Here is an 18,083-nt window from a genome sequence, read left to right as displayed (position 1 = left end):
GGGACTTCAGCTCCCAGAATTCCTGGCCATTGTACAAGATGGGTAGACTTCTGGGAGTTGGAGGCCCAAACGTCTGAAGGGCTGCAGTTTGTGCAGCCCTTCAGGTGTTTTAAATCAGTGATACAGTTAATTAAACAATTAAACAATACATTGTTTAACTTCCGCCAAAAGCGGTAGAAGAGCATTGGGGAAAGGGAGAAGCAGTGGCAACTGAGCTATGGCTCAACATAGAAGGGAGTCTTATTTCCAAATATATGTAGGAAGAATCTTTTGCTTTAAGAGTTTAGTTTATTGTAAACCACTCTGAGGATGACTTGCCATAGAAAGATGGAATATGAATTAAAATTTAACACTAAATCATAAATTCCTTGCCTCTGACCTTCAAGCAATTTCTTAATTAGAAGATTAAGACAATTTCAACTTTTTACTCCATAGTAAATTACCAGTTGGTATTTCAATGTTTTAAATCCTTTTTGTGGTGGGGAGAAGGTGAGAAATAGACTGAATTCCCTGCTAAATTGGAATGCCAGGGCATGTGGCTATTGTAGTAACTGACAGAATTTCCTTTTTTCTTCTAGGACACAGACGTCATTGTTTGGGATGTGATCAATGAGAGTGGTTTGTACCGTCTGAAGGGTCATAAGGATGCCATCACACAGCTGCTTTTCTTTAAGGAAAAGAATATTCTGATATCCAGGTAAAGGTGTTTAAATGTGACTATAGACAAGGTGGGGACCTGACTTAATGAGTTCATTTTAAGTACTTTGTAAATTTAATACAAAAAGAGAGAAAGAGATAAAAGGAACCTGGCATAAGCAGAACATAGTGCAGTGAAGTAGCTATTAATGGAGACAAATACATAATATACATTCCCTCTAATGGAATATGAAAATAAAATTTATTATGATAGTTTCCCATTTCCCATTTTAATTTTACATTGAATTTACTCTCTTACACCTCCGCTACTGAGCTTGCAGTGGTGTTGGAAATGAAAGAAGGATCTCTCCTGATGATCTCAGAGTCTGCACAGGTTCATACCAGGATATACAGTCTGCCAAATAGCCTGGATCTGAACCATATAAGTCATAACCAGTACTTTGATTTGTGCTCAGAAACACAATGGCAGCCAATGGAGTTGTTGCAAGAATGGGATTGTGCTCTCCCTATTGGAAATCTTACGCTGAAAAAAGTAAAACTGGTAGAGCAGTGGTTCTCAACCTGTGGGTCTCCAGGTGTTTTGGCCTAAAACTTCCAGAAATCCCTGCTAATTTACCAGCTGTTAGGCTTTCTGAGAGTTGAAGGCTAATATATGTAGGAACCCACAGGTTGAGAATCATTGTGGTAGAGGGTTGACATGAGCATAAATCCATGGAAGAGATAGAGAAAGCAGTCCCTTTCTCTCAGGTCTTAAAACAACAATTATATGATGTGCTACAGAAGGCCCTTCCCAGATTATCTGGCAATGCAGACTCGTATAATGCCGTTTACATCAGAAAACCTGGAATCAGATCCTGGGATATAGGGCTTTTTTGAAAGGGCCCAAATCTACAGTTCACTCCATTCTATATAAGCATTCATAAGATTGCAACTTTAGAAAGGAACAATGGCTAGGATTATTTATATACTATCATTCCAGATGGATAGCAATTTATTTTTATTTGTCTTCTGTTTGCCTTTTGCTGTAGTTTATTAAGGTCAAATATTTGGTTTGTTTTTGGAGTTAATGTATAACATCAACTTGTACTTTATTTCTTTGCTGAGTTTTGAATCAGTTTCTCAACATAGTCATTTTGTTACAAGTCTTGTATTCTATAGAAACTATTTATGGGTGCTTCCGTGGAAGTCTCAAATTATCAGATTGAGACCTCTGCCCTAAGAAGCTTTTCTGGATAAATTAATGAGGGTATAAATTATCTTCACCAAGAAGATACAGCTGTAATAGTCTCATGTGATGTCAAATATGTAGATTTCAGGTAATGAATATGGTGGATAACTTGCAGGTTTAATAGCAAATGTAAATATATTGTGTTTATTTGGTTGTATGAGGTGTTGTCGTGGGTGTTTGATGGAAATTAAACCAAGTATGACTAAAGGTAATCTAAATAGTTCCTACGTTTGGTAAAAGGTGGGATATAGGTAGAGTGTACCTAATCTGAAATGCTTGAAACCAGAAGTGTTTTGGATTTTTTAAAAGGTTTTGCAATATTTGTATATACATAATAAAGTATTTCGAAGGTGGGACCCAAATCTAAACACAAAATTCATTATATTATATTATTAGTTTTGTGCATGAAACAAAGTTTGTGTACACAGCCCACGAGAAAACAAGGAGCATTTTGGATTTCTAGCTAAGGGATATTCAACATGTATAAATAAATAAACGTTTTAATATAAACAGTTAAATATAGTACAACATCATTGGCCAATGGAACTGAAAAATTAGATCTCTCAGTTTGTATAAATGTGCCTGATATTGGAGACATACCGTAGCCTTTACTGAAAAGTGAAACTTTTATCATGAGTTTTCAATATCGATCTAACATGTATGTTAACTGATATGAGATCCTTGTCATTGTGTAATTGTTTTTTTCCCTTTCCAGTGGAAAAGACACTTTGGTAAAATGGTGGGATCTGGATACTCAGCATTGCTTCAAAACATTGGTTGGGCACCGAAGTGAGGTAAATACAACGAAAAGCTGCAGATGTTGCAGTTATTTTTTGCTTTGGTTTTTAAACCAGCATGACAGACATGATGTGTGATTTCAAGCAGTCATTTTTGTTCAAGCTGAAACTTTCCAGGTTGTTTGGGTTTTTTGAGAGGTGGCTATCATGGATGTTTTAGAGGAAACAAAAAGAGGGGAAAATGCCCTCAGACTCTAAAAGGAAGAATATTTGCCCTCCTCCTATCTATAGAGTTGCGGTGGAAAGTTGCTACCTACCTACCTTTTACGTCCCATTCCTTTAATAAACTGTGATATAAATTTGATGTGCATAGGGCAGTAACATTATCTCAAATGTACAGCAGCCTTTAGGATGTTTAGAGGCTTTGTTCAATTCTTCAATTTTCTAGAATTGAACAGAGTATTTTGCATTTGTGTAATTTACAAGACACAATACTTTACAAAAACAGCCTAATTACTTCCCATTCTGCTATGGTTTAGCCAGTCTGGTGGCACTTAACATATTTCCCAAACTGAAATATGTAAGGCTTCACACCAGGCATTGCAAACTAACACATTCATTTCAGTAGGCAGTTTGTACAGAAGGTTGTTTCCTAGTTTGACCATTAAGACATTATCAGAAGATCCACCCTAATTGATTGACTAATGTAGATAAGTTACATTATCCTTTCGAAAGCCAACTGTAACCAGACATGGAGTGGAAGATGGGCACTGTGAAAATCTGGTAAATCATAGAATCATAGAATAGTAGAGTTGGAAGAGACCACATGGGCCATCTAGTCCAACCCCCTGCTAAGAAGCAGGAAATCGCATTCAAAGCACCCCCGACAGATGGCCATCCAGCCTCTGCTTAAAAGCCTCCAAGGAAGGAGCCTCCACCACGGCCCCGGGGAGAGAGTTCCACTGTCGAACAGCTCTCACAGTGAGGAAGTTCTTCCTGATGTTCAGGTGGAATCTCCTTTCCTGTAGTTTGAAGCCATTGTTCCGTGTCCTAGTCTGCAGGGCAGCAGAAAACAAGCTTGCTCCCTCTTCCCTATGACTTCCCTTCACATATTTGTACATGGCTATCATGTCTCCTCTCAGCCTTCTCTTCTGCAGGCTAAACATGCCCAGCTCTTTAAGCCGCTCCTCATAGGGCTTGTTCTCCAGACCCTTAATCATTTTAGTCGCCCTCCTCTGGACGCTTTCCAGCTTGTCAACATCTCCCTTCAACTGTGGTGCCCAAAATTGGACACAGTATTCCAGGTGTGGTCTGACCAAGGCAGAATAGAGGGGGAGCATAACTTCCCTGGATCTAGACGCTATTCCCCTATTGATGCAGGCCAGAATCCCATTGGCTTTTTTAGCAGCCGCATCACATTGTTGGCTCATGTTTAACTTGTTGTCCACGAGGACTCCAAGGTCTTTTTCGCACACACTGCTGTCAAGCCAGGCGTCCCCCATTCTGTATCTTTGATTTCCATTTTTTCTGCCGAAGTGAAGTATCTTGCATTTGTCCCTGTTGAACTTCATTTTGTTAGTTTTGGCCCATCTCTCTAGTCTGTCAAGATCGTTTTGAATTCTGCTCCTGTCTTCTGGAGTGTTAGCTATCCCTCCCAGTTTGGTGTCGTCTGCAAACTTGATGATTGTGCCTTCTAACCCTTCGTCTAAGTCGTTAATAAAGATGTTGAACAGAACCGGGCCCAGGACGGAGCCCTGCAGCACTCCACTTGTCACTTCTTTCCATGATGAAGACGACGCATTGGTGAGCACCCTTTGGGTTCGTTCGCTTAGCCAATTACAGATCCACCTAACCGTAGTTTTGTCTAGCCCACATTTTACTAGTTTGTTTGCCAGAAGGTCGTGGGGGACTTTGTCGAAGGCCTTACTGAAATCCAGGTACGCTACATCCACAGCATTCCCTGTATTGACCCAACTCGTAACTCTATGGAAAAAAGAGATCAGATTAGTCTGGCATGACTTGTTTTTGGTAAATCCGTGTTGACTGTTAGCAATGACCGCATTTGTTTCTAAGTGTTCGCAGACCACTTCCTTAATGATCTTTTCCAGAATTTTGCCTGGTATTGATGTGAGGCTGACCGGACGGTAATTGTTTGGGTCGTTCTTTTTTCCCTTCTTGAAGATAGGGACCACATTCGCCCTCCTCCAATCTGCTGGGACTTCTCCCGTTCTCCAAGAACTCTCGAAGATAATTGCCAGTGGTTCTGAAATAACTTCCGCTAGTTCCTTCAGTACTCTTGGGTGTAGCTGATCTGGCCCTGGGGACTTGAATTCGTTTAGAGAGGCCAAGTGTTCCTGGACAACTTGTTTCCCAATTTGGGGTTGGATTTCCCCCAATCCTTCGTCCATTCCGTGTTGCTGAGGTTGAAGATGGCTTTCTTTTTCTGAGAAGACCGAGGCAAAGAAGGCATTAAGTAGTTCTGCCTTTTCCCTGTCCCCTGTCGCCATCACCTCATCTTCTCCTTGCAATGGCCCTATCGCCTCCTTTTTCTTCCTTTTTCTACCAACGTAAGCAAAAAAGCCTTTTTTGTTGTTTTTTATGTCCCTGGCAAGCCTGAGCTCATTTTGCGCTTTAGCCTTGCGAACCTTTTCCCTACAGGTGTTGGCTATACGTTTGAATTCTTCTTTGGTGATTTCTCCCCTTTTCCACTTCTTGTGCATGTCACTTTTGAGCTTTAGCTCAGTTAGAAGTTCTTTGGACATCCATTCTGGCTTCTTTGCACTTGTCTTATTTTTCTTCTTTGTTGGCACTGTTTGCATTTGCGCCTTGAGTATTTCACTTTTGAAAAACTCCCATCCATCCTTAACTCCCTTGTTTTTTAATATCGGCGTCCATGGAATGCCGCTCAAAAATAAAGTCTCTTAAGGAATACAGCTTAGCTGAACATAAAGAGTTATCAGAATGCACTTAATGTTTTGTATATTCTTGTTGCCAATTGCACATGGAGTGTGCAGTTCTTTTCTGAAATGACGGGTATCTCATATTCCATCTCTTAGTTATGGATCAATATTTGCTGTCCTTCTTTAGCTCCTTTTTATCTCACTATTGGAGAAACAAATGAAGCCCTTGTCCTCTGTTGCTAGACCAGAAGGTTCCTTGGATAATAGCTACAAAATACAGAAATATGCATCCCACAAAAATGGGAATCTAAATTTTGAGTTGTTTTTGTTATTGTAGTTAGGGAGAGGTCTACTGATATTAAGTAGATATAATCTCTTTGTCATATTCTCCTTTAGGTGTGGGGGTTGGCTTTGGTTTCTCAAGATAGTCTTCTTTTTACTGGTTCTTCTGACAGTGAACTGAGGTGCTGGAACATCAGCTTTTCCCAGGAAGTAAGTGATTAATTTTTAAACAATTTGTTACGTGTTTGTGATCATTTTGTTTACATTTCATCATACTTTAGGCCATTTGTCTAATACTTGAAGACAGGATATAAATATGTTTCTATGACATTTAGTTTAGTCAACAAGGACATAATATCACTCTGTCCTGCTACATTTGCAATTTGTCCCATATCCGATGTGCCGTATTCCTAGCTGTCTTGTGTTAACTCAAATTTAGGGGATGGGGGTATTGATAGCTTACTTAGGATCACTTATGTGCCCTGGTTTAAAAAGCACGTTTGCAAAGCCCATGCTTTACTCTCATTATTAAATCTTTTTGCTCCTGAAATTTATGTATATATACAGTCTAAGAAATCATTTATTTATTAAGATGCCTTCATTCTTTATCAGTAAGTCTAGCAATGCTGAAAGTAAGTTACCAACACCTTTTATTTCCAATTGCCCTGATTAAGCTGTAGGCAGCTTTGTTCTCAGACTTTGGATTGTCTATTTATACCTGATCATCTCTTGTGCATATTGTTGCATATTGTACTGCAATTTGGCTTTATATCTAATCATATCTTGCGCATATTGTCACAGACAGAACGCCACCAAATAAAGTTCAACACAGTTTATTAAAGTAACAGCACTAAAAATGCCCGTAATAAACAAAGGACTAGGCAAACACTTGCCTTCAATGTGAAAAGATACAAGAAAGACTCCGCTGGTACTAAAAATGGTTCAAAAGATAAACCGGATTAAACAGAAGTTTAATCCGGGTTAAACCAAAAATGCTTACTTCAGCCTGGCAATTTTAACAAACAAAAGCTGATAAACAAAGGTTCAATGAAACACAAATAACTGGCAGCAGATTCCTCTCTGCTACTTAAAAGCTACAATTGAGTAACTAAGGTTGTTACTCCTCCGTGCAACGAGCGAAATCCGGATCCAGGCACATCAATCAGGGTAGTAACGGTCAGCAGGGTCCCAATCCGGTCCGAGGTCGAAAGCCAGGTACAGATGTCTTTAGTTCACAAGTTCCACCGATAGCCACAGAAGGGAAGTCCGGGATCGTAGTCAGTCAGTCAGTCCAGCGTCAATCCAGAGTAGGCAATTAATGTCCGTCAAAAAGACGACGGAGGTCCAAGCTATCAAGATTAAACACAAGTTGCACAGGAAAAGCCCACACAGTTCCTCCCGCCGTCTATGCCCAATGTCCTTGGTAACTTACGTATTCAGCAAACGAATCACACCCGTCTTCAGGAATTTCCCAACAAGAGCCCAAGCGTTCGTCCAGATTACCTTGCCCAACGCAATTAGCCATTGATTCTAGACCCCATTTTATGCCAGTTCATAACTCCTCATCGCTGTCAGCTGCTATCCTAATTCCAGGTGCCTCCTCATCATCATCCTCATCAGAGCTAAAACACCTTTGACTACGCCCCACAGCATCCCCAGCTGTGGACCCCGTTCCATCCCTCCAGCCCGTCCACGGGTCCGATCCTGCAACCCGCCAATCGCCTCCCACACTATCATTGCCGGTGACACCCAAGTCCTCCCTCACACGCGTCCATTCCATGTCATCCTCCTCTGAGCTAACCATCTCTTCCTCATTTTCTCGGTAAAACCCTCAAAGGAGTCTTCGTCTGTTGGTTCTGCAAATAAGTCCCGGAGCCGTTTCCTTTCTCGCTCCTCAAGAGAGTCTGACTCCCGAGGAGTCTTACGACCTCGTCTCCCAGTATCGGAGCCATAAGGCTCAACCATAACACATATGATAGTATTTTGTCCTGTTAAGGTGTAAACAAATGCAAAAATGTTGATTACACAGATAGGCGTTAGAAAGTATGTCCCAGTCTTCATTCTATGTTTAATTGACTGTTTTGATTAAATAGGATCAAGATCCAAGTGAGCCTTTATATAAAAGAAGCAAAGAGTCTGCAGAGAGGATGAAAGACCTCACTGAAGAGGATAAGACAGTAGATAACGATGAGATCCTGGAACAGGTATCTTTTTCCAACAGTAAAAGGCTGAACATTCAGTGATGGATTGTTTCTCCCACTCAACACAATAGGTATAACTAGTCCACATCTTTGAGGAGCACTTTTTTAGTGAAAGTCTGTCTCATTCTTGCCTGGTGCATTCCCTCTTTGAGCTTTACAATTTTTCTCCGATAGGTAAAATAAACATGTCAAGTGAATAAAATTATTTTATAATGCTGATTTGCCGTAGTAGCTGGGCCCATAGCTTCAGGCACTTTTCTCAGCCTGCTCTACTTTTTGCTATTGTAATTAGGATAGTAGAAGAGTGCCTTGGAGGACTTCAGATCAGAAGCGAGAAACTTTGGAGCTCTGCTGAGTGAAATATGGCTTTTTGCTGGTCTTAGGGCTCCAAGACCGACTAGAACTTGCTCTGGGTAGAAGGGGAATGAGGGATTCTGGCATGAGAGGCACAAAGAAAGGAAAGAGGGTCAAATGATCATTATTTTGCTCATCCTGAACTCTGTAGCATATAAGATTATAGTGAGCTGGAAAGGGGCCCTGTGAACTTTGGGGAGGGAAAAAAGCCACTGGCAAAGATGCTTGATTTTTTCTTTCTTTTAAAGCTACTTTCAAGTTTTGTAATTAATTGGAATACTATGGGAAGCTCTATCAGATGATTACTTCTCTGAACAAAGGATGATTTGATATAATTTAATTAATCTCGGTGGCACAGGGGGCTAAAGCTGAGCTGCTGAACTTGGACCAAAAGGATGGTAGTTTGAATCCGGGGAGCGGGATGAGCTCCTGCTATTAGCCCCAACTTCTGCCAACCTAGCAGTTTGAAAACATGCAAATGTGAGTAGATCAATAGATACTGTTTTGCAGGAAGGTAACAGCACTCTATGCAGTCATGCCAGCCACATGACCTAGGAGGCGTCTGCAGACAAAGCCGGTTCTTCAGCTTAGATATGGAGATGAGCACCAACCCACAGGGTCAGACACAACTTAATGTCAGGAGAAGACCTTTACCTAATTAGCAAGAACCTTAATTGGAAATTTACAATCTGAAGAACACGAGGATTTGTTTTGGTTTAAATCAGTGATTCCCAACCATTTTTTGGCCATGCACCACCAAAGCATTTCTAATATCCTAAGGCCGTCTCTATCCCTCCTGCTTTCTGGTAACATATAATTCTTATTTTTCAAAAAGTCAACTCCTATTTATTCAAGTGGCAGAATCCTAAACAGCTATTAACTTAGTACTTTTATGTCGGGCATGGCCCCATGTAAGCCGCTCCGAGTCCCTCCGGGGAGATGGGTCGGGTTATAAAAATAAAGTAGTAGTAGTAGTAGTTGTTGTTGTTGTTGTTGTTATTATTATTAAACAGGCTTCCAAACAACATGGCATCCATGTTCTTTCTCTTCTCTTTTTGATGGTGGATACTGGCCAAATGATGACTGAAAGTTAGGGTGACCCAATCTTTGGAAAGATGCCAGGAGCCACAAAGTTTGTTGTCCCCCAAAATAATTATCTGCTGTAGTGGATGCCTCTAGCTTATAACCTAAAAAGATAGGACCTTCTTGTCTCTTAAACGTTTTTGATGGTTTTGTTGAAAATGTTCATTTTATATTTGTATTTCCCTTTGCTCCCCCCCCCCTCTTTTTTAGGACATTCTAAGTTGCAGCAAAGTTGGTTCCATCATGCGTGAAGGAAGGGACAGAGTTGTTAGTCTTGCCACAGACCAGACAAAGAGGATTCTTGCTTGTCATGTAAGTTACTGGTTTTTGGAGCTCATGTGAGACTTAGGCACTTGGCTAGATTTTTTCTAATTCAGAGATTTCTGCAACTTTGTCTCTTCTTTTCTAAGGGAACAGATTCTACTTTGGAAATATTCTATGTCCTTAGCAAGGAAGAGATTGACAAGAAAATAGAGAAGAAGATGAAGAAAGCAAGAAAAAAGGCCAAGTAAATTCAAGTCATTTCTGACCTGTGATGTCCCCAAGGCAACCTTGTCATTGAGTTTTCTTGACTTTTGTTTTTTCCTGAGGCTGTAACTTGTCTAATGTCACCTAGTTTTTATGGCTGAGTGGGTATCCAAACTTTAGCCTCCAGAGTTGCAGTCCAGTTCTCAAATCGCCCTACCACCCTGACAATGCATTTCATTTCTATGTACTGACAACAGATAAAATACTTAATCCATAATAGAGTGTAAGCAGAGAATTTTAAATTCATACTCTATGTTGGTGGCCAATATCAGTTGGAATAAATTATACCCAGTAATAACTGCATAGGAGGCTCATTACTTCTATATAATAGAATTGATAAAAACATTTTATGGAGTCTCAGCGCTCTAATTTCTGCTGGCTTCTTAATAGAACATGTACCTTGGACAAAGCAGAAAATGGTGGAGTGGCATTAGAAGAAGGAAGGAAGGGGAAAACAATCTGTTTTTGTATGAACCTTTGTGGGTTTTAACTCACCTTTTGGACACAGTATAGAGTAGTACTAAGGCCTCAGGTATAGCATCCAGAAAGATGCAAATCATGATCTTTGCTCTAAACTTCTGAATCTTACTACATTCTATTCCATTCCCACAACGGTATAAGTATGATTTCTATCTAAGACCTTAATATCACTTGGTACTGTGCAGAAATAAAAACAAGTTAAGGCTAAAGTGCTACCATATTTCTTTTCTCCCCACCCCTTCTATCCTCCTCCTACTCTCCTTTTTATGCTGCAAGATACAAATATGGCTACTTCTTTGAAAACTAGTGGCATTGGAATTTATAGCAGAGGTGAGAAGATATCATGTGTATTGGAACATGCTTTTAGAAGGGGCTTACAGCAACTAGATGACAGTTTTTACAGACAGCAGAGCAGAATTTGACTTGAGATTCAGACATTTGTTTACCTTGTTTGTATTGTCAAATTCTGAGTCAAATTAAGATTTGGATTTCAGTGTTTTAATTTAGATTTTCTCCCCTCTTTTTGACATAGACAAGCATCAAAACTGGAAGAGGAGCAGCTTGATGCAAGTATAGAGTGTGGTCTTCAAGAAAAGATTCAGCGTCTCATTAACATCAAAGCCTCTTCTAAAATCAAGTGAGCAGAAAGTGTCGACTTGTAATATTAAAATTTAGATCTTACTGGTTCTTTTAAAAGTACTGTACATGCTATCCATGTACATGGTACTTTATAGAATATGTAAACAAAGAGGCAAGTACAATGTAAACATTGTAAGCATGTTAAATGAAAGTGAATTTTGAGCCCATGGGAAAGAGATGAGCTATTATAACTGCATTATCTGTTTTTCTTATTAAATTATTTGTTTCTCTTTAAATTGTTTCAAAAGTGAAAGCCAAATTTATTTTATACTATCTTCATAGAAAGTGCGCTTTTCCAGTACCAATGTTTCACAAGTAGCCCCTTTTGACCATTAAGGAGCACTGGAAAATGTCAATTGATGAGATGTTCAGTGGGAGAGAATGAGATGCAATGTTGTACAGTTCCTGCCTTATCCTGATTTTGATGGCACCTCATTAATTTTCCTGTTTCTTATTGGGTGACCCTAAAATGCAGAAGAGCAGAAGAAAGGGGACAATGCATCTGGTTTTTCACTTTACGCTAATAATATAAGCAAATATGTTGGGCTACTCCTACCATCTTGGTAGAAAACAATACTGAATCTAGAAGAGAAAGGATCTGGCTCTGAAGAGCTTCCCTTTTCTGAGCAGTGCTGGGAATTTCTAATTACTCAAAATCAGAAATCTCATGGAGTACAGGAATCTCCAGTTTATCATCTTCCTGCCTTTTTCAAAGAGGAATGGCTGTCTCAAAGGAAATAAAGTTGAACCTAGACTTCAACTTACAGATACAGTAACTTATTTGGGTGTATTTATTTCCCTGCTCCATCTCTTTCAAGTTATGGAGTATTTTTGTTTAGGTGCCATTGTTCACAGTCTTTTCAACCCTTTTACATGACAATGTTTTTCTAACTAATTAATATTATATTGAAATAGATCTTTTGACTTGATACTCAGTCGAAAAGGAGAGCTGAAAGCCACTGTAATGCTCCAGAACAACATGATTGAATCCTACACCTTGGATCCGTCAGTACAGACAGCCAGAGTTGTGCAGATGTCCAAGATATCTATTGGAGGTCACCGCAGTGACGTCAGAACACTGGCATTTAGCTCTGACAACATTGCAGTTCTTTCTGCAGCTGCTGAATCGGTTAAGATATGGAATAGGTATGAAATATAGAAACATTGTAGAAAAGCTGTAGGCACACAATAAATGCTAAACAACTTTGCATTTGTCCAGTACTGAATCTGCAAAGAGACCCTTTTCTACCATTGATCTCTTGATATCATTATGGAATTTGTGAATAGCCATAGGTTAAGTCAAAAACTTGGAACATTCAGATAGCTAAGCTAACGATACAATGCTTTCTTTCCTGAATCTAAATTACATATTCACTAAAGTATAACACACCATCGAATGTAATGTGTGCCTCAGTTTTGGAGGTGCACATGACAAAAAATGGAGTTTTGAATGTCACGCACCCAACAGTGCTGTTATAGTACGGCAGGCAATATCAATGATACCATTTGGGAGTCGCACCCCTCCATCAGGCTGAAACAGGTGAACTTGCCACCTTGCATGATTCCCAACTACCCTCACTCATAAGGCTTTCAAAACTGAAGGGAGGTTTTGAAGGCCTCATGAATGAGGCTAGTTGGGAACCGTATGGGAATGAGTCGGGGGGGAGAGGGAGGGCAAGAGAGTCCTTTTTTGAAAATTGTGACAATAATGGCATCCTTAAAGCCACACTTTTTCAGTGAGCTAGTGGAGTTGTTGTGCTGGTTAAGGCCTGTCTTCTTTAAAGAAGTCGGTAGAGATCCCATCATGTCTGCTGGCTTTATTGTTTTTTAATTCCATTGTTCCTCAACTTTTTTAGGGCATTTCATAGGTAGATGATCCTTGAGTGTTTGGAGAAGGGCTCATTTAGAAGGTTCTTGAAAGCCTTGTGTTTTTGTTTTACGCCAGATCTTTCTTCCTTGGAGTCTCTGGTTGGGAATGATTGTGGATTGAATTAATCATCGAGTCTGTCCAGCAGCGAGAAGTATATAATGGCAGTCTGTTACATATGTAAAGAAAGCTTTAGGGTTTCAGAATTTTTCTTGAGCTATTTATTGCTGTTTCTATGCAAGTGATTTTCTTTGCCAGTAGGGTGCAGCTTTGTGTACTGTATACCATATTCATTCCACAAATTGACATTTGGTACCTTCAGCTGAGTAAGGTTTTCCTCCCTCATTAAGAAGAGGATTTAATTTATTTGCATTGCTTGTGTCTTTTGGTGAGTCAGAGAAACTAATTCAAAAGTAAGACACTTTTTTTTATCATTTGCATTAAAATGTATGGTAAAGCAACAGATCTTCCATTCTCTCATAGAATTGAAGTTCCACATTGGTATGTTTTTTCTGTCATTTGTATTGGCATTATTGTATCTTATTATATGTAAAATAGGAATTTGTTGTTATTGCTGTTGTTATGATGTGTCATCAAGTCAACTCTCATTTGCTCTTATAGGGTTTTCTTGGCAATATTTATTTAGAGGAAGTTTGTGATTGCCTGCCTCTAAAATAGTTGTGTTATTTTGTACATAGGGCTACCTTGCAGTGCATACGGACCATGGTGTGTGAATATGCACTTTGCTCACTCTTTGTCCCAGGAGACCGACAGGTTATTGTAGGAACCAAGGCAAGTTCCCATTCCTTCTGTTATTGCTGAATATTTGTTGAATGTCTTTTCCGGTGTCAAGGAAAACTGCCCTCATCTAATTCACATTTTCATGTACTTTCTGTTTATGTTCTGTTGCTTGAAGAGTTCTTCAAACTGGTGTGATATCAGTACTTGGTTCTTTTTGAGTTCTTGTGACATATTTTTCTTAGTTTTTACTAGATTTTCACAGCAAAATTTTTCAACACAGACATTGAAATAAAAAACCAAAACAAGACTCCAATACAAAAAATAATCTGGTGAAATAGCACTAAGTAACACGATTTTTGTTCCTAGGTTATAAATATCATTTCCTAATTGATTCTATCATAAAAACATGGAAAAATTTGTTAAATTTGTTAAAAACTTTGTTTTTGTGAGACATCCTGCAGCACATTTTGCTGTAGTTTTCAATGAATATCTCAACCAGTTCAACATAGTTTGTGGCAGCCATAAAAACAAAGTTTCTGGAGCATAGCAACTACTTTCAAAGAAAGCACTGCACAGTTAAACAGGAAATAACACTTTCAAACAAAGAAGAAACTTTTTCAAATTTTGTTTCATAGTGTTATTTATTCAGTTCTAGCCTTCGAATAATACTCGCACCTATAGAGCCACAGGATTTTCTCAGGATGATTTCCTTTCTGTTTCCTTCAATTCAGGATGTGATTACAATGTTTTTCAGTTCACATAAATGAAGACGATCGTGACTGCTTCACTTATACTCCCATGAAAGAATTCCCTAAGGATAGATTGATATTTCTGATACTTTTTTCTTTCTGTTCAAAATCTTGGACTGTTATGATTGAGCCTCATGGCTCTGTTACTGACAGACGTGGGCGTAAGACTCCTCGAGAGTCAGATACTCTCGAGGAGCGAGAAAGAAAAAGACTGCGAGACATTTTTGCAGCACCATCTGACGAAGAGTCTTTTGAGGGGTTTACGGAGAGAATGGAGGAGGGGCTGGTTAGCTCGGAGGAGGATGAGATGGATTGGACTCGGGTGAGGGAGGAATTGGGTGCCACTGGCCATGATGGGATAGAAGATGAATGGGGACCTTCAGGATTAGACCCATGGTCTAGCTGGAGGGATGGGACGGGATCCACAGCTGGAGATGCTGTGGGGCGTAGTCAGAGGTGTTCCAGCTCTGATGAGGAAAGTGATGAGGAAACGCCCGGGTTAAGGAGGACAGCTGACAGTGATGAGGATTTGTAACTGGCATAAAATGGGGCTTGGGAGCAATTGCAAATTGCGTTGGGCAAGGTAATCTGGACGAACGCTTGGGATCTGTGTGGGACGCTTTCCTGAAGACTGGTGTGTTTTCGTGTGCTGATACCTTGACCTTCCGTCGTCTTCTTGACGGACGCCATCTCCTGCTTTGAAATTCGGACTGAACTGACCACGGCTTGACTTCCCCCTTCTTGGACTTGGAAACTACAAACGTCTGCTTCTGGCTTTGATCTACGGAAAGGAACTGGATCTACTCTACTGCTACAATCCTTGGCTGATCTGTTCGTGTTGGAAATCCTGTCTGCTGTGTGTGTGGGAGCGACGCAAGTTACTCTAAGCACAGTGTTGGCAGCAGAGAGGAATCTGCTGCCAATTAGTTGCATTCTTTTGTATCTTTTGTTCCTCGGCTTTTGTTTTGTTTATCCCCAGGCTGAAGCAAGCAGTTTGTTTTTACCCGGATTAAACTCCGGTTTAATCCGGTTTATCTTTTGAACGTTTTTCCTTGTCCCTTTTTGCTCCTAAAGGCTAATACTGCCTGGCCCTTGTATTTTACGGGCATTTTTGAGTTCTGTAATCCAATAAACTCTGTTATCTTGAATCTTGTGGCGTTCTGTCCTTGACATGGACATTCTGAGTTGACCTTGAGGCCATTTCCAATCCTATGATTTTGTTATTAAAGTTGACGGTTTTTGCCACTTACACTGTTCATAGATTCTTGCTCATAGTCAGATTGTCTTTCAATGAACTTCCCAGGGAGGCAAAAAAACCTTTCCCTGGACCTCTGAAATTACCCTGAGGGCAACAGGTTGCCTACCCTAATATATATACAAAATACATATACAAAATGTTGTGGTTGACACTGAGGATGAGATGCCATCCAGTTTCCTTTTGGATAGACATAACTAATTTTTTCCTAAATATCTAAGCATTCCACTTGCTCTTTCCTCCCGTTTCAAGCACTGAATGTCTCATTTCTAAAATTTTAAATACTCTCTGAAGCTAATCTTTCAACTTTATAATTTCTTTAGACTGGGAAGCTACAGATGTTTGATTTGGCTTCTGGGAATATATTGGAGAGCATTGATGCCCATGATGGGGCGCTCTGGTCCATAGTTCTTTCGCCAGATCAGGTATGTCATACCCACTTTCTATCTATTTATTTGAATATCTCTTTGAGCAGTTATAAAAAAAAATCAACCTGCCTTATGGTCAAATGTTTCTCAAGGGGCATATTTACACTGACCATGTAGCACAAATAGCCAGTAGACTAGCTTTGTGGCAGCTGATTTGGGTTAACATGGGTGAAAGCAGATTAAAGTGACCTTGAGTTCTCACCTAGAATCCAGATCACACTGCAACTGTGAGCCCATGTATGTGGCCTGCTTATATGACAATCCCAGGTTCCTTGGGGTTGTTCTGTCCTTGTAGTGATGGTCAGCAGGCAAAATATGGCTTGTGCTGGTTGCTCGTTGTAAAGAAGTGTGATGTTTTAATTTATGGATGACATGTTTGTTTGATTTTGTTTTAGAAGTCATGTTTGGCTATGTTTAAAATGGGTGAGTATTGGAGTTGATAATATGTAGAGGAAGGTAACCATCTTAGCATTCTAAGGCAGGTTACCCTAGCAACAGGGGCGGAGCCAATCGCTGTTTGAAGGAAAAAAGGAGGAAACGTTTTAAAAACCCAGTTAGTCAGTGAGAGTCTGTAATGGTGAAATTACAGTGAGGACTGATTCTCAAGTGGAGGATCAGGGTGGCTCAAATGAGGGAATTTGAGTCAATTCTGAAATAAGGTGACTTATTTTAGGTAGTCTGTGATTCTTAGTCACAGAAGAAAGACTGGTTCCAGATTAGGGAAACTGGGAGACAGACCTCTAATAGGCCAGACTAAGCAAGTTGGGTGACTTGTTTAGGGTTATTTGTAGAGGCTGTGGAGTAAGGGGAATTGATCCCAGTAGATCCAAGTGATCAGTTTATAGTTTGGTTCTGTGAGAAGAAAGTATTTTGGAGTTGGAACACCTCAACATCTATCTGTAACAGTTATTTAAGTGCCTTTAAGAAGTTATTGAACCACTAAGCTCTGTACCTGAATAAACTTGTTTTTGTTCTTTAAACCATCTAAGTCTCTGTCACACTCATATTCTAAGCTAAGCAACATCACCATCAAAAGTGAAATAAATAAAGAAAGCTTAAAAAGAATAAGTATCCTCTGCCTGACATCTCCACAATTGGTGGCCAGAGCTGAATAAAGCATATTTAAATTGGTGGCAGCGAAGATAGTTAAATATATAATAACATAAGTGATCAAAAGGATTCCTCCTCTACCCCACATCTTTACAAATTGGTGGCAGCGGTGAGATTAAAAAGGATTCCTCCCTGCCTCACATCTGTGCACTCGTTGTCTAGGAAGAGGGCACATCTTCATTTCTGCCCTCCTTCCTTGTCACACTGGCACTCCATCTGATGTCACTCAAGGCAGTGAGCCACCAGCATGGCCCATGTCACAGGCTGGTTGGTGTGATTAGGAAAACAGGAGGAGACATTAAGGATGTCTGTCTGGTATGGTCTTGTATGAGAGGCAGATTTTATGTGTGATCTTATTTGTGTTTCTGTGGAAGGAAATGATTTTTATCTGCAGAACATTCTTTTAATTAAATTTAATTGGTTCTCCTTCAGTGTGGTTTCGCAACAGGAGGTGCAGATAAATGTGTCAAGTTCTGGGAATTTCAGCTGGTGAAAGATGAGAACAGTATCCAAAACAGGTGAGGATTTTTTCTCCCTTGGAATAAAACTTCATTTTACTCTCTTCAGAAGTGACTAGGAAAAATGTGGAAAATAGAAAGGAAATGACAGCGTCTTGCCCTCTCTGTAGCATCACAAGTCTGACTGAAGGTCTTCAATGACAATTTAGAAATGAAAGTTAAAAAAATTCTTGAGAGTAGTTTGAGCTCTGCAGATCAAGTTCAGTGCCACAGAACATAATGAATTTCTTCTTGTTAGGCACAAACAAGGAGGAACTGGTCAAGGAAATGGAGTGTTCTGAACCTGTGAATAAAAAGTAGACACCTAAATATGGGAAGCCTTTTGC

The 18,083-nt window shown here is 39.8% G+C and overlaps 2 protein-coding genes across 6 annotated transcripts in view; one reads left to right on the top strand and one right to left on the bottom strand.

The window, feature by feature from the left end:
• wdr3 (WD repeat domain 3) overlaps positions 1–18,083 on the top strand; it is a 33,369-nt gene that overhangs the window by 4,348 nt on the left and 10,938 nt on the right. The window contains exons 4-14 of the mRNA XM_008115273.3: positions 579–697; positions 2,601–2,679; positions 5,919–6,014; positions 7,898–8,008; positions 9,653–9,754; positions 9,853–9,950; positions 10,983–11,087; positions 12,005–12,235; positions 13,655–13,748; positions 16,025–16,126; positions 17,672–17,757. Of these exons, the coding sequence (XP_008113480.1) occupies positions 579–697; positions 2,601–2,679; positions 5,919–6,014; positions 7,898–8,008; positions 9,653–9,754; positions 9,853–9,950; positions 10,983–11,087; positions 12,005–12,235; positions 13,655–13,748; positions 16,025–16,126; positions 17,672–17,757 (1,223 nt within the window). The remainder of the gene's footprint in view (positions 1–578; positions 698–2,600; positions 2,680–5,918; positions 6,015–7,897; positions 8,009–9,652; positions 9,755–9,852; positions 9,951–10,982; positions 11,088–12,004; positions 12,236–13,654; positions 13,749–16,024; positions 16,127–17,671; positions 17,758–18,083) is intronic.
• spag17 (sperm associated antigen 17) overlaps positions 6,622–18,083 on the bottom strand; it is a 133,123-nt gene continuing 121,661 nt past the window's right edge. For 4 of the 5 annotated variants that reach the window (XR_010003338.1, XR_010003337.1, XR_010003339.1 and 1 more), the window contains 2 exons: positions 7,237–18,040; positions 6,622–7,153 (listed from right to left, as the gene is read on the bottom strand). The gene's annotated coding sequence lies outside the window, so the exon portion shown is untranslated. Of the gene's footprint in view, positions 18,041–18,083 lie in introns of all 5 variants that reach the window. The other variant, XM_008115276.3, reaches the window with a different exon arrangement.

The sequence above is a fragment of the Anolis carolinensis genome, chromosome 2 (assembly GCF_035594765.1).
Source record: "Anolis carolinensis isolate JA03-04 chromosome 2, rAnoCar3.1.pri, whole genome shotgun sequence".
Lineage (NCBI taxonomy): Eukaryota > Metazoa > Chordata > Lepidosauria > Squamata > Dactyloidae > Anolis > Anolis carolinensis.
The sequence above is the reverse complement of the archived record's forward strand: the minus strand, read 5'-3'. Positions and strand labels throughout refer to the sequence as shown.